Genomic DNA, 16508 nt, shown 5'->3' on the forward strand with positions numbered 1-16508 from the left:
AGTTGGTTATTTAAATTTAATCATGCGCCAATACGCGCGGTTTTCGACTTACCAATAGCCCCATGCCAAGCATTTCAAATCGTAGCGCAGCACGTCGCAAGACCGTTAACCGTTCGCTGCAGTACAGTTATGATTTACAAGAACAACACTCTGCCAAACCGTGAACCCTTCACCTAAAATAAATCAGAACTCCAGAGAAGCCTAATGAACTAACTCCTTTGTTTTTCTTTAGCATAGATATGAAGCTCGATGTTTCGGAGCACGCAGCCATGTGGACGCTGGAAGATCAGCGAAGCATTGTACGATGGAACGTGTCAATAGCTTTCGCTGTTCTAGAGCGAAAGATGTACCTGGGACGCACGCAGAGGAACTGAGGCAAATAAAAAGCGAATAAAAGCAAGCTGCGTGCATAAAAACAGCCGGGTTTATTGCCACTTTTACATGCGGCATTGTAAAAGCAAAATACCCACGCTAAAGGTCATCTGGTGCAATGCCAACTGTGTGTGTACAGCGATTTTTCTGAAATACTAATCACGGCTGTATCGCCCCACTAGTTACGCACTGCAGTAAAAGTTTGTCGCCGCCGTGAAAAACCTCGTCGTCGTAGGTGTTACCGCCGCTGTTCCGGTGGTACACAATCATAAGGACATACAGGGCGGTGGTCTATAACATGAAACTGTCTGGCCAAGGCGTCGAGGTTATCAGACCCAACCGAAAGCATGCTAATATTGAATAGTGTTGTAGAAGTGTGCACGTCTGACGCCAGAGTATCTGGGGCGTCCGCGCTTGGCGCGGTGGGTGCAACACCAGAGCGGCCGACAAGGTCACCACCCGCGGGCGTTGATGCAGGCTGGGTTGTGGCAGCGATAAATCCGGCAGTAGCGCTGAACGACGATGTGACGTTATCCCATCCGTTGTTTGAAAGCTGCAGAGAGGCCACGTCGACACCGGCAGGAACAACGGAAGACAAGTTTAAAAGGGGAAGAGAGCCGGCATGTACTGCGGGAACCAGGACAGGAACGGATACGACGGTCATCGGCACAGCCGGGTCTGCAACCCTTGGCGGGGTGTCATGACGGCGAGTAGGGTGAACCTGGTGGTTGGGGGCGTGCTCATTAGCCGCGTGGTTGTTGTCGTGACCACCATGCATGTGATGATGCTCGTGGTGGTTGTTAATTTCGTGCATGTGTGTGTGGTGAGCTTGGCCGCCATGCTGGTGCGCGTGTTGAGCAGAGTGCTGGTGGGATTGGTGCAGGTGAAGCTGCGACGTGCGGTTGAGCCATAGCGACGCGTCCTGCAAGGCGGTGACAACAGGCTCGACAAGTCTGTCTACAGCCGTTTGGACGCTGGACCTAAGATTCGACAAGGCATCCTGCGTGGAGGAGATGACTGACGACGCCGTAATTGGCGGATAACAAACTGCAACAGTGGCCGGGACGTTGTTGGACGGCATGGATGTCTGAGCACCGGACTGGCCAATAGGAACCTTGACAACTCGGCAGACAAGAGCGGAAACGAAAGAGTCGCCTTCGACCAGAACTTGGGGTCCGTGCTTGATGGTCTGGTGCGAGGCGCCTGCAAAGGCGGGATGCTGATGGGGGGCGCGATGCTGCGACGAGGCAAAGGTCCTGGCCGACGGTATACCCTGCGCGGCCATAAAGAAGGCGACGACCAAAAACACGGCAGCGCAATGCATAGTAGTCATCCCGGATTTCTGCGCGTAAGAAAAAAATACAATGAAGGAGAAGGAATTTTTAAGCTTGACAACAAACCCAGAATCACACAAATATACGCCGCCGACAAAGACAGAAACCCAAACGTACCATTCACTTTCCAGTGCAGGAATTTCAGGAGGGTTGCTGCCCTGCAAGAGCGAGCCGTTTTATACCATTCTCTTGACAACTTAGCGCTCTGCCATTGGCTAAGCTTTATGCCATGGCTGCACGAATCCCTTTCACTCAATCGTGACGCATTGGTCGACGCCTACGGCCTGTACGCATCGTGGACTAGAATGAGAACGCTTCTCACGAGTATTGTTATCTTTTTTTTTGTTCACGCTAGTATCAATATAAGGACGGTATGTCTCCGGAAGAATGAGATATCGCAACACTCATATCTAGTGTTTGAAATAACGTGGTACATCCATTGTAGAATATCGGCCCTCATCACTTTAGCTGATACATTGCTTACTAAAATTGAGACAGTTATTCCAGTGTTCTCAACCGTCTATCATTCCGGCTTAAGAAGTTTCTTTTCTTCATGTGTTGAAACACATTGTCTAATTAATGATCATATTTATTGCCTCTGCTAGTGCGTAAAATCGAATTTGCAATTTGGTGGCATACGTGTTATTTAACGAGCGCCATGCCACGACACGGTTGATTTTACTAAGTAGACTAATTATTAGAGCTGCCCATACATACAACAATGTTGCATATACCGTATCAACTCGGAAGGACTGGTAAGTAGGCATGCCACTGTGGTGCCCTTTAGAAGTAGGATCCTTAAGCTGCTTCATCGCGAAATATTTTTCATTCGGAAACATGCTTGACCAGCTAAATTTTCATTAAAGACTAATTGGCCGTTTGCGTGGGCCGATCCCGAAGGCAGTGCAATCTATAATGGACGCCTACGCGAAAAGCAGGGCTGTCTAAGTATGTCGGCTGATCCCGAAGATTGTGTACATTAAAATGTAGGCCGATCCGAATTGTAGTACAATCTAAAAATATGCGCGGTTCACGTAGATATGTGCCACTCTTCAGCGAATCACTTTGACACCAACTTGGGTATGCGCCACTGGGTATATGCGACCGGGTATGTGCCACCATTTAACTGAAGTTTATTGCATATACATTAGGAATGATACATAGTTGTTCATATACAGAAGGAGGTCCCAAGGTTTATCACCTTTTGCGGGACCTCCTGTGCAAGTAACACAAGTAAAGCTACAAAGTAGAAAAGCAAAGCAAACGAAAGAGGGAATATAAGTATCTCATTTAAATCTCCTCTTTCTCTCTGTACATATGTAAGTGCATCAATACCTGGTAGATGGATTATTTGTAGTTCAAAAACAAAAATTGTTTCGCGGTTTTCTTAAACATATGCAAGGATGATACAGATTTCATGTGAGTGTATAAAATATTCCAAAATATTATTGAAGAAAAAGCAAAGTGGTTCTGCCATAATTAGTACGGATACTGGGCAAGATCAAGTTACGGTGGGTAGCGAAACGAGTAGAATTAGGACTAGAGAGCGCGTACTGAGAGTAAATGTCTAAAGTGAATAGATGGTTGTAAATTTTAAAGAATATAATACCTCTATTACAGAAATAAAGGCTAGAAAGAGGCAAAATATTGAGACCACCAAAATTTGAAAAGGAAGGGGAAAACCGTGGAGCGAATTTAATAATGCGAACTGCTTGTTTCAGAAGTTTAATCAAAGGGGAGAGGTGAACGGAGCATGTATGACCTCATGATGAGGTGCAGTAGTTTATATAGTTGTGTATTATAAAGGCATAATATAGTGTTGTGAATCCGTGGAGGTGTAAGTAGAATCTGGTTTTAAGGAGGGCATGTATGCCAAAAGATGTTCGAATGCAGACTTACGAAATGTGTTTCAGAAACCGAAGATGGGTGCCAACAATGACTCCGAGGAAAGTAACACGATCCAAATGAAGTAAAAGCCCGGTTGTTGATGAAAAGATAAGGATACATATTTTCCCGTTTGGTAAATTAAAAACCATAAAAGGAGATTTAAAAGGGTTAATTAATTGGCGATTGGCTACACACCACTGAACAAGGGAACTTAAATCTGCTTGTAGATTGGAAATTGAAACATTAAGGTCAGGGCTGTGACAAAAAATGGTGGTGCCGTCTGCATATAAAATACACATAGAGAGGGAGAGGTAAAAGGCAAGGCATAAACGTACATTAAGAACAAAGGGGGTCCTAAAATATATCCTTGGGGAGCATCTTTATTAACATATGAGGGATTAGAAAAACAATAATTAACAACAACAAGGTGCCGTCTTTCAGATAAAAAGCTTTTCAGCACTATTAAGGCTGGTCCAACAATTAAATAATACTCAAGCTTCAAAAAATAATGTTATGGTTAATATAATCAAAATCCCTAGAAAAATCTATAAGCATAGAAAGCTTAAATGTCGCCATGATCAATGTAAGAGTTAATAGTATTCGTGAAACATTCGATGGCAGCGTCAGTAGACAAACCTGAGCGGAATCCAAACTGAGAAGTTATTATGTTAAATTCAGTGCAGTACTTGTGTAGCCTTATTTCGATCAATTTCTCTAGAACTTTGTCATGGAAGGGAACAGAAATTGGACGGACATATTGAGATAAGGATTTGACACATTTCTTCCAGATAGGCATGACCTTTGCGACGTTGAGTTAGTCATGAAAAATGCCAGAACTGAAGGCAAGCTTAAATATGTCACTTGAAACGGGTGAGATTTGTGAACGAATTAATTTGGTGTGTTTTGCGGAGATATTGTCCAGGCCAGGGCCAGTTCATTTTAAACTTAACGGATTAAATTTCGTCAGGGTCAGTGGATCGAAGAAACAAAGATTGTGATTCACGAGTGAATGAAATAGAAAAATTACCATTATCAGAGAGGGTAGTATGTACCGAAAGGTAATCACTGTAGGCCTTAGCTATATATCTTAGTCGGGGTTGTTCTGATCGCACCATTTATAGATAGGGATGGAATGTCGTCGTGTGAATCAGAGTTATTTAACAGCTCCTTTACCAACCGCAATTTTCTTCTCGTATTATTACCGAATTGTTGAATTTGATCTTGACAGTAGCTGCTCTTTGCATTTTTAAGAATTGTGGATAAAATGTTTGCATAATGCTTATGTCACGCTTTAAACCGTGTGTTGAAAGGCCGGCGCTGGGATTCTATTTTTCTTTTTTTTTTGTAGAGGTGGTCCTTTTTCTTAAACAACGTAACAGAGAGTTTGATAGCCAGGGTCAAAGTGGAGCACGAGAACGTCGCTTTGAGGACAGGGCGGTAGCGCATGATCTGATGGCAGTATTAATAATGTGGGTCAGTTTGGTTATCACAACTTCAGGATCTAGAGCTTCAAGAGCTTGCAACCAGTCTGCATCTTCAATAATTTTAGTGCATTTAATGTTATCAAATAGGTTCTGAATTGCAATTTATTTACTTGGGAAATAGATTTGACACTGCAGAGAAATTTAGCGTAACGGTCGGTAATATTCGTTTCAGTAACACCATCTTGAACGGGCACGGTGAAATAAAAAATAATGTGGTCAATTAAAGACTGAATTACTGTTTGTATAGCATCTAAGGTCAGTTATAAGACAGTGATAGGCATAACTATTGATGCAGGTGAGGTAGTCTTTTGTGGCAGTGTGAGTATATGCTAATAAGTTTATGTTAATATCACCTAGAATTAAAACACTTTTATTTTCGCTAAACAGTTCATGTAGCATGAGTGAAAGTTCCGGGAGAAAGCTGGAAGAATCTGAAGGAGAACAATAGATGGAACCACAGACGACATTGCGATGGTTGTTAGTTATGGAAAGTGTACCAAACTCTACCTAAACGGACTCACACTTAGGGATGTTTAAAGTTAGATCATGACGTCTCCTGAATAATAAACCATTTAACACGTATGTGGCAGAGCCTCCATATGGACCCTCATCGGAAAGGCAATACTCGCAGGAGTAACGTGATAGTAAAGGTCTTTATCTTCAGGCGAAGGCCACGTTTCAGATACACCAATAATCGAGAACGGACAGTCAGAATAGCCGAGGAAGGCCGAAATCTCGGTGTAATTTTTATGCCAACTGCGGGCGTTCACAAGAATCGCAGAAAAACCTACAGCATTCGATGCGATCATGTTAGCGTCATGCCGTGATGTGTACGCCATCACGAATTTGTTTAAGAAGCTTGCACAAATGACATCATCTACGCATCTCTAAACACCATCAGATCTTTCTCGCGGAAAGTGCAATAAACCCACGCTTCCTGTTTTTTCCGTGCTATGATAGTGCCATTGTCAGTCCAGAGGAATTACCGTTTGAGTTATATCGTCATGGCAAGTGCTTTACCAAGTAGAACTTTATTTTCAGGAGTCAAATGATCGTTGAAGTAGATTGGCGTTCCAAGGGAGTCAGCGCTTTGCATTTCACTTGCCTCGTTTGACATGCGCAGGAACGGCCAAGGCAAATTGACGAAGGACGAGTCTTACGAGCTTTAGTAAGAAATGTGGTGCGTTTGTGAACAAGCAGGTAAAAACACTGGACAAAGGAATAGACGACAGGACGTAGCCGGAAAACTTGATTTTTCTGTATTGTAGCAAATAATTGCTTCCAGCACATGCGCGAGAACAATCGCAAGAACCTAATACATAAACAACTCCGATATGCTTACACTGCACGAATTGGAGGACATTTCCCACAATAAAAGTTCAATTAGTGCAGCTTCGTCCCGTTGTAGCGTATTCGAGCGTGCGTTGTGTGTTTAGCTGGTTATTCACAATCATGTGCCAAGTCGCTTTGCTTTCTACCTTGTTTTAGAAAGACCGTACTATGCACTGCGAGCAGCTCACAACAAGACCCGTTCGCAGCAAGTAGTTACGATTCAAAAAACAATGCTGTACCAAACCATGAAGATTGCACATTACGTAGATGGGAGGTCTAGATTCGTCTGGTAAGCTTTTCTTTTTTGCCATACTTATATAACAAGCTCCTCTCTTCGCGCCGCACACCGATGAGGACGCGAGAAGACCAGTATTACACAATACGATGGAATGTGCCACAATTCGATTTCGCCGGTCCAGTGCGAATGCTGTAGCTGCAACGTATACGCGGAGAGAATCCTACGATAGCACGGAAATAAGGAGCGAATAGAACTAAACTGTACAGATAAAATATGCCGCTTTATTTTCACATATACATTCAGCGCTTGTCAACGCAAAGTACACATGCTAAATGTCTTCTGCCACAACGACAAATACACATATAAAACAATTTGCATGCAAGCAACCGGAAAACTAATCACAGCTGCATTGTCCCGCTAGCTACACACTGGTGAAGGCTTGTCGCCGCCGTGAGAAACGTCGTTGCCAGCATTACCGCCGTCGTTCCGGTGGTACACAATCATAAGGACATACTGGGCGGTGGACCACAGGCGGGGGAAACTGTCTGGCCAAGGCGTCAAGGTTTTCAGACCCAACGGGAAGCGTGGTAACGTCGGTAACTGTTGTAGAAGTGTGCACGTCCGACGACAGAGCATCCGGGGCGTCTGTGCCTGGCGCATTGGGTGGAGCACCAGTGCGGCCGACGAGGCCGCTAATTGCGGGCGTTGATGCAGGGCGAGTGGTGGCAGCGACAGATTCGGCTGCAACCGCAAACGACGATGTGGCGTTATCACGTCCGGGGTTGTAGAACTGCAGGGAGGCCATGTTGACGCCAGCTGGAACAACGGCAGACAGATTCACGAAAGGAAAAGAGCCGGCATGGACTGCGGGAACCAGGACAGGAACGGATACGACGGTCATCGGCACAGCCGGCTTTGGAATCATTTGCGGGGTTTCATGACCGTGAATAGGGTTAACCTGTTGGTTGGGTGCGTGACCATGCGCCGCGTCGTTTATCTGGCCACCATGCATGTGTTGATGCTCGTGCATGTGGGCGTGGTGAGCTTGGGTGCCATGCTGGTGCTTATGCGCGTGGAGAGCAGGGTGTTGGTGGGATTGGTTCAGGTGGAGCTGCGACGTGCGGTTGAGCCAAAGCGACGCGTTCTGCAAGGCTTCGACAACAGGGTCGACAAGTTTTTCTACGGCCGTCCTGACGCTGGACCTAAGATTCGACAAGGCGTCCTGCGAGGAAGAGATGACCGAAGAAGCGACAACTGGCTGGGAACCAGCTACGGTAGAGGCCGGGATGTTGTGGGACGGCATGGCTGTCTGCGCACCGGAATGGCCAACAGGAACCTTGACAACTTGGCAGACGAGAGCGGAGACGAAAGAGCCGTCTTGAACGAGAACCTGGTGTCCGTGCGTGATGGTCTGGGGCGGAGAGTATGCAGAGACAGGATGCTGATGGGTGGCGTGATGCTGCGACGACGCAAAGGTCCTGGCCGATGGTATACCCTGCGCGGCCATAGAGAAGGCGACGACCAAAAACACGGCAGCGCAATGCATAGTGGTGTCCCGGATTTCTGCGCGTGAGAAAAAATACAATAAAAGAGCAGCAATGTTCAAGCTTAGCCCTAAATCGCGCAAATATACACGGCCGACAAAGACAGGAAGCCAAACGTACCGCTCACTTACCAGTGCTGGAATTTCAGAAGTGTGGCGCCCCTGCAAGGTGCGAGCCATTTTATACGCTTCTCTAGACAATTTAGCGCTCTGCCATTGGCTAAGCATTATCGCAAGGCTACACGAATCCCTATCACTCACTCGCGACGCATTGGTCGACGCCTATGGCCTGTACGCATCGTGGATTGGAATGAGAATGCTTTTCACGATTGTTGAACGTCTTTTTTATATTATTCACGCTAGTATCAATATAAGGACGGTGTCTCTGGAATTATGAGATATCGCAACACTCATATCTAGTGTTTGAAATAACGTGGTGCATCCATCGTAAAATATCGGCTCTCATCACTTCACCTGATGCATTGCTTACTAAAATTGAGACAGTTATTTAAGTTTTCTCAACCGACTACGACTCTGGCTTAACACGTTTCTTTTCTTCATGTGTTGAAACACATCGTATGATTAATGATCATAATTATTGCCGCTGCTAGTGCCTAAAACCTAAATTACAGTTTGGTAACATTCGTGTTTTTAACGAGCGCCATGCCAGCTACACGATACGGTTGATTTTACTAAAAAGGCTAATTAATAAACCTGCCCACGCATCTAATAATATTGCATATACAGTATCAACTCACAAAAACTGGTTAGTAGTCACGCCTGTGTGGTGCACTTTAGAAGTAGGATCCTGAAGCTGCTTCGTTGCGAAATATTTTTCATTACGAAACATGCTTGACGAATTCAACTAGGTTTTCATTAAAGACTAATCGGTTGTGTGCGTGCGCCGATCTCGAAGGTAGTGCACTCTAGAATAGACGCCTATGCGAAGGGCAGGGTTGTGTAAATATGTCGGGTGATCCCGAAGGTTGTGTACCTTAAAACGTAGGCCGATCCCAATTGTAGTGTAATCTAAAACTTTGCGTGGTTCCCGCGGATATGTGCCACTCTTCAGCGAATCAATTTGACACCAACTTGGGAATGCGGCATTGGGCATATGAGACACGGTATGTGCCACCATTCAATTCAAGTTTATTACATACATTAGGAATGATACACAGTTGTGCGTATACAGAAGGAGGTATCAAGGTTTAATCACCATTGGCGGGACCTCCTGTCCAAGTAACGCAAGTAAAACTACAAAGTAAAACAGCAAAGCAAATGAAAGAGAGCATATATGTATCTCGTTTATCTGTATCTGTCTATAGATATGCAAGTGCATCAATAACACTCTCTGCTAGACGGATTATTTATAGTTCAAAAACAGAAGTTGTTTCAGGTTTTTCTTAAACATACGCAAGGATGATGCAGATTTCATGTGAGTGCGCAAAATATTCCAAAAAGATTATTGAAGAAGAAAGCAAAGTGGTTCTGCCATAATTAGTACGGATACTGGGCAAGATCAAGTTACGCTGGGTTGCGAAGCGAGTAGAAGTAGGACTAGAGAGCGCATGCTGAGAGAAAATGTCTGAAGTTGGGTGGCCGTTACAAATTTTAATGAACATAATACCTATATTATAGAAGTAAAGGCTAGATAAAGGCAATATATTAAGTTCAAGAAAAATGGAAAAGGAAGGTCAAAACCGTGGAGCGAATTTAATAATGCGAAGTGCTTTTTTCTGGAAATAAATCAATGGGAAGAGGTGAACGGAGTATGTATGACCCCATGATGAGATACAGTAGTTTATATGGTTGTGTATGAAGGCGTAATATAGCGTTGTGAGTACATGGAAGCGGAAGTGGAATCTGGTTTTAAGAAGGGGGCGTATGCTAAACGATGTTCCAATGCAGACTGACGAAATGTGTTTCAGAAACCGAAGATGGGTGTCAACAATAACTCCGAGAACAGTAACATGATCAAATGAAGTAAGAGCCTGGTTGTTGATGAAAAGACAAGGAGACATCTTTTTTCCGTTTGGTGAATTAAAAAGCATAAAAGACGTTTTGCAAAGGTTTATTAATAGCCAGTCTGCTGCACACCACTGCACAAGGTAATTTAAATCTGCTTGTAAATTGGAAATAGAAACAATAAGGCCAGGGCTTTGACCAAAGACAGCGGTGTCGTCTGCATATAAAATACACTTAGAGCGAAAAAGCCAAGAAGGCAAGTCTACAATGTACGTTAAGAACAAAAGGGGTCCTAAAATTGATCCTTGGGGAACATCTTTATTAATATATGAGGCATTAGAAAAACAATCATTAGCAACAACAGACTGCCATGTTTTAGGTACAAAGCTTTTTAGCGCTGTTAGGGCTGGTCCAACGATACAATAATACTCTAGCTTCAAAAAAGAATGTTATGATGAATAGAATCGAAAGCCCTAGAAAAACCTATAAGCACGGCAGCTGAGATGTCGCCATGACAAAGGTAAAATTTAATATTATCCGTGAAACACCCGACGGAAGCGTCAGTAGACAAACATGAGCGGAATCCAAACTGAGAAGTTGGCATGTTAAATTTGGTGTAGTCCTTGTGTAGCCTTGTTTCAATCAATTTCTCTAGAACTTTGTTATGGAAGGGAAGAACAGAAATTGGAAGGTAATCTTCAGATAGGGATTTGACACCACTCTTCCAGAAAGGTATGACTTTCGATACCTTGAGTTGGTCAGGAAAAATACCACAACCGAAAGCAAGGTTAAATATGTGACTTGAAATGGGTGAGATTGTAGAACGAATAAATTTGATGTATCTTGAGGAGATATTGTCCAGACCAGGGCCGGTTGATTTTAAACCTAAAATAGCGGATTCAGTTTCTTCAGGGTTAGTGGGTCGAAGAAAAAAAAGAGGATTATGGTTGACGAGTGAAGGAGGGACAAAAATCAGGTTCGTCAGGGAGGGTAGTATGTGCCGAAATGTAATCACTGAAGGCGCTAGCTATCTCAGTCAGTGATGTTATGATCGCACCATTTATATATATGGATAGAATGGGGTCATGCGAATCAGAATTGTTTAAGAATCATTTACCAACTGCAATTTTCTTCTAGTATTACTACCGCATTGTTGAATTTTGTTTCCATAATAGCTACGCTTTGCATTTTTAAGAAGTGTGGATGAAGTGTTTGCACAATGCTTATATTGTGCTTTAAGGCGCTTGTTTAAAGGCTTGATTTTCTTGTAGAGGCTGTCCTTCTTTTTTTTAAACAACGTAACAGAGTATTTGATAGCCAGTGCCAAAGTGGTGCATGATAATATCAATTTGAGGACATGATGCTAGCGCATGATCTCACTGCAGTATTAATAATGCGGCTAAGTTTGGTTAACACAAATTCAGGATTATAGAGCTTCAAGAACTGGCAATTAGTCTGCATCTTAAATAATTTTAGTGTATTTAATGATATCGAATAGATCATTCTGAATTGCAATTTATTTGCTTGGGAAATGGATTTTACAGTGCACAGAAATATAGGATAAAGGTGCGTAATATTCGTTTCAGTAACACCATGTTGAGCGGGTACGGTGAAATTAGAGATAATGTGGTCATTTAAAGACTGTGAACCACTGTTTGTATAGCATCTAACGTCAGTTATAAGACAGTGATAGCCATAGCTATATATGCAACTCAGGCAGTCTTTTGTCACAGTGTGAGAATGCGCTAATAAATTTATGCTAATATCACCTAGAATCAAACCTTTTTATTTTTGCTAAACAGTTGATGTAGTATGACAAAGTTCCGTGAGGAAGCTAGAAGAATCTGAATGAGAACTATAGATGGAACCACAGACGACTTTGCGATGGTTGTTAGTCATGACAAGCGTATCAAATTCTACCCAAACGGACTCAGACTTGGGGATATTTAGAGTTAGGTCGGGACGTCTTGTGAATGATAAACCATTTACCACGTAGATGACAGGGCCTCCATATGGATAACCAACGCAATGGCAATGCTCGCACGAGTAACCTGACAGACCGTAAGGGTCTTTATCTCGAGGAGAAAGCTACGTTGCAGACACACCAATAATCGAGAACGGACACTCAAAAGAGCCGAGGAAGGCCGAAATCTCGGTGTAACTTTTACGCAAACTTTTTACTTATGCGTAGACGAGGACTATGCGCGGGAAAGGCCAAGCCAAATTGTCGAAGGGCGTGTCTTACGAGCTTCAGTAAGAGATGTGGTGCGTTTGTCACGGGAACAAAAACGCACTATGAAGTTGGTATGGTCAGTATTGTGCGTTGGAACCCTGTGGGCCGTATCAGTGTCTGTAACTTTAACCGGAAAGTCAATTTTCTCACCAAGGGCGTCAACAATCTAGACGCAGTTTTTCCTTGCGCGACAGATATACCTTTGATTTCATGTTGTTGGAGCGAGAGTACTTCTCAAGTTGAAAAACCTTACGCTGGAGAATTTGGTTATCTTCGACTAATTTGTTGTTTGTGGCCGCCAAAGACGCATTTTCCTCCTTCGCGGATTCAAACTGTTTACTCATGTAATGAACCACTTTCTGCTCAACTTGGGTTACTGCGTAATTTGGGCCGTTCGCGTAGGTATTCCGCCAATGGGCATGTGCTGCTCTTCAATCACCCTGTTTGACGCCAACATGGGTATGTGTCCTTGTGGCCACTAGGCATGATGACAATGGGATTGCGATCCCGAAATGCCGACGATGACGTAACGGCTACAGCGTGACGGCACTAGGACGGCGACGAGTTGCTGACAACGATAGTGTGATGACGCCGATATGACGAGAATGGAAATACGAAGGTGGAATGACTATGATAGGACAACCATGAGGTCATCACAATGGCGTTACGACATCGAATGTATGATGACGAGTTTACGACGATGATGACAAGACAACAGAAGCATAATCACGATTTAATCACAAAGAAGGAATGACGTCGATGGAATCACAAAGGCAGTACGACGATAGTAGCCTCACGACAATGGGATGACGTTTTCCGTAGTAATGACAATGACACAACGACAGTGTGATGACGATGCCATGACGGGAGTCGGATGACGAAGCTGAAATGACGACGATGGGCTGACCACGACGGATAAATAGCGTCGTTTGGTATTATGTAAAAGAGTTGTCAGGTGGACCAACTTGTTTGTGTGAGATGAACGGCGATGTGTCAAACGCAAGCATTTGTGCGATGGCAGAAGTCCGATGACGCTAGTGACAGACGTCATGATGCTTACGCTCTCTGTTCGACGTGAGCTTACGACAAGCCGATTGTTGGGTTCTATATAGGTACTGGACGAACATAAATGAGAGTATGAATTGTAACGCGATCAGTAGCTAAGACTATATCGTGCGTTGATGGTTAAAACGACGACAGGATTTGCACTCTGGCGATGGGAAGTTAATACCTGTTCGACATGTGGTCATGAAGACTTTACAGTGTGGCATAGCTCCTGCGTAGTGTCAGAGTACCCTCTGGCACGAAAAAAAAAAACGAGAAAAGAACTAGGGAGTGAGTGGTGCCTAAGCATGCGTGAACCAAGCTGGCATACGCCTGCACTAAGCTCAAAGGATAACGGAAAATCGAAACGCACAGTTTCTCAACAGTTAGCAATCGCGTGCGCACACCTGATCCATCGGAGCGACGATCGGCCTCTTGCTGAGCACTATTTGCGCTCACGAAGTGAAATTCTAGCTGTTGAAATGCTGTTCCCGATCCTTGTTGCGTGAACTGGCAAATATAGCCACGCGGAGCAGCATCGGTGTGTTAAGGGCCTGAGAACAGGAAGTGACGTGTTTTGGCGTTTGTGAAGCCGAAGATTTTCGAGGGCCGCTCGCGAAGACAACGCAGTCTAAAGATGTAGGCCCCGTTCCCCTAGGTATGTGCCACGCTTAAATGAACCTTTTTGGCGCCAGCTTGGGCCACAGGGTACAACAACACCATTGAATGTGAATAAGCAGGTAAAAACAGCGTACAAAGACGACAGACTTAGATGGACTAATTTTTTCTTATTGTAGCAATGAATTTCCTCCGGCACATGCGCGAATACAATCGCAAGAATCTAACAGAAACAACTCACATATGTTATCACTGCATGAAGTGGAGAAAATTTCCTGCAATAAAAGTTTACTTGGTGCAGCTTCGTCCCATTGTAGTATATTTCAGCGTACGTTGAGTGTTTAGCCGGTTATTCGTAATCATGTGGCAACTCGCATTGTTTTATAAAGACCATAGTCTGCACTCAGAGCAGCAAGACCGGTTCGCAGCAGGTAGTTGCGATTAAAAAAACAATGCTCTACCAAACCGTGAATACTGCACATTACGTAGATGTCAAGTCGAGGTTCGTCTGGAAAGCTTTTTTTTGCCATACTTATATAACCACCTCCCATCTTCGGGCCGCACAACGATGAGGACGCGAGAAGACCAGTACGACAGTGTACCATGGTATGTGCCACAATTTGATTTCGCCGGTTGAGTGCGAACGCTGTAGCTGCAGCGTATGCGCGAAGAGAATCGTGCGATAGCACGGAAATAAGGAGCGAATAAAACTAAACTGCATAGATAAAAGATGCCGCTTTATTTTCACAAATACATTCAGCTCTTGTCAACGCAAAGTACACATGCTAAATGTCTTCTGCCACAACGACAAATACATATCTAAAACAATTTTCATGGAAGCAACCGGAAAACTAATCGCGGCTGTATCGTCCCGCTAGCTACAGACTGGGAAAGGCTTGTCGCCGCTGTGAGAAACCTTATCGTTGCAGCTGTTACCGTCGTTGTTCCGGTGGCACACAATCATAAGGACATACCGGGCGGTGGACCACAGGCGGCGGAAACTGTCTGGCCAAGACGACAGTGTTTTCAGACCCAACCGAAAGCGTGGTAATGTCGGTAACTGTTGCAGAAGTGTGCACGTCCGACGACAGAGCATCCGGGGCGTCTGTGCCTGGCGCATTGGGCGGAGCACCAGTGCTGCCGACGAGGCCGCTAATTGCGGGCGTTGATGCAGGGCGAGTGGTAGCAGCGACAGATTCGGCAGCAACGGCAAACGACGATGTGGCGTTATCACGTCCGGGGTCGGAGAACTGCAGAGAGGCCACGTCGACGCCGGCAGGAACAACGGCAGACACGTTTAAGAGGGGAAAAGAGCCGACATGTACTGCGGGAACCAGGACAGGAACGGACACGACGGTCATCGGCACAGCCGGGTTTGGAATTTTTTGTGGGGTTCCATGACCGTGAATAGGGTGAACCTGATGGTTGGGGGCGTGACCATGCGCCGCGTGGTTGTCGACCCGGCCACCATGCATGTTTTGATGCTCGTGGTGGTTAATTGCGTGCATGGGGGCTTGGTGAGCTTGGCTGCCATGCTGGTGCGAGTGGTGAGCAGGGTGTTGGTGGGATTGGTTCAGGTGAAGCTGCGACGTACGGTTGAGCCACATCGAGGCGTTCTGCAAGGCTTCGACAACAGGGTCGACAAGTTTTTCTACGGCCGTCCTGACGCTGGACCTAAGATTAGACAAGGCGTCCTGCGAGGAGGAGATGACCGAAGAAGCGACAACCGGCTGGGAACCGGCTACGGTAGAGGCCGGGATGTTGTGGGACGGCATGGCTGTCTGCGCTCCGGACTGGCTAACAGGAACCTTGACAACTTGGCAGACAAGAGCGGAGACGAAAGAGTTGTCTTCGACCAGAACCTGGTGCCCGTGAATGGCGTGATGGTGCGCAGGAACGCTGTGATCGGGATGCTGTGATGAGCCAAATGTCCTAGCCGATGGGGCACCTTGCGCGGCCATAGCGACAGCAGATACCAAGAACAAGGCAGCACAATGCATTTTGGTAGTCCTACGATCCTGCATCTGAAATAAAAAGTACGATAAAAGTGAATTAGCTTACAAATACGCACTGAGCACAAGAACAATAAGCACTACGTACCGCTTGCTTTCCAGTGCTATATATTCCGGAGTGATGCGCCCCTTCAAAATGCGAGCTGTTTTATACCCTTCTTTTGACAGCTGGGCGAACTGCGATTGGCTAAGATTTATCCAAAAGTAGCAAGCATCACTATTGCTGCATCGTGACGAAGTGGTCGACACGTATGCGCGTCTGGGAGGGTAAATAAAACGGCTTTAACGGTTGTTGTTTCCTTTTATTTTTATTCGCGCCAGTTTCAATATCGAGACAGTATATCTCTGGAAGAACGATCTATCGCCTCAACAACGTCTAATGTTTTAAATAACATCGCATATCTGTCGTGGAATAACGGACGCTATCACTTTTACTGATACTTTGG

At 44.9% G+C, this 16508-nt stretch overlaps 3 protein-coding genes across 3 annotated transcripts; all 3 read right to left on the reverse strand.

Annotated features, from left to right (window-relative positions):
* Nucleotides 1-406: 406 nt before the first annotated feature.
* LOC129382306 (uncharacterized) lies at nucleotides 407-1896 on the reverse strand. The gene is made up of 2 exons (XM_055066099.1): nucleotides 1824-1896; nucleotides 407-1714 (listed from the first exon to the last, which is right to left on the reverse strand). The coding sequence occupies exons 1-2, from the start codon at nucleotides 1824-1826 to the stop codon at nucleotides 611-613; spliced, it is 1107 nt and encodes a 368-aa protein (XP_054922074.1). The 5' UTR covers nucleotides 1827-1896; the 3' UTR covers nucleotides 407-610.
* A 5012-nt stretch (nucleotides 1897-6908) lies between these two features.
* LOC129382307 (uncharacterized) lies at nucleotides 6909-8348 on the reverse strand. The gene is made up of 2 exons (XM_055066100.2): nucleotides 8323-8348; nucleotides 6909-8210 (listed from the first exon to the last, which is right to left on the reverse strand). The coding sequence occupies exon 2, from the start codon at nucleotides 8191-8193 to the stop codon at nucleotides 7120-7122; it is 1074 nt and encodes a 357-aa protein (XP_054922075.2). The 5' UTR covers nucleotides 8194-8210; nucleotides 8323-8348; the 3' UTR covers nucleotides 6909-7119.
* Nucleotides 8349-14766: 6418 nt separating this feature from the next.
* On the reverse strand, nucleotides 14767-16234 carry LOC140218732 (uncharacterized). The gene is made up of 2 exons (XM_072288513.1): nucleotides 16151-16234; nucleotides 14767-16074 (listed from the first exon to the last, which is right to left on the reverse strand). The coding sequence occupies exon 2, from the start codon at nucleotides 16072-16074 to the stop codon at nucleotides 14983-14985; it is 1092 nt and encodes a 363-aa protein (XP_072144614.1). The 5' UTR covers nucleotides 16151-16234; the 3' UTR covers nucleotides 14767-14982.
* Between the last annotated feature and the right edge of the window lie 274 nt (nucleotides 16235-16508).

The sequence above is a fragment of the Dermacentor andersoni genome, chromosome 6 (assembly GCF_023375885.2).
Source record: "Dermacentor andersoni chromosome 6, qqDerAnde1_hic_scaffold, whole genome shotgun sequence".
Lineage (NCBI taxonomy): Eukaryota > Metazoa > Arthropoda > Arachnida > Ixodida > Ixodidae > Dermacentor > Dermacentor andersoni.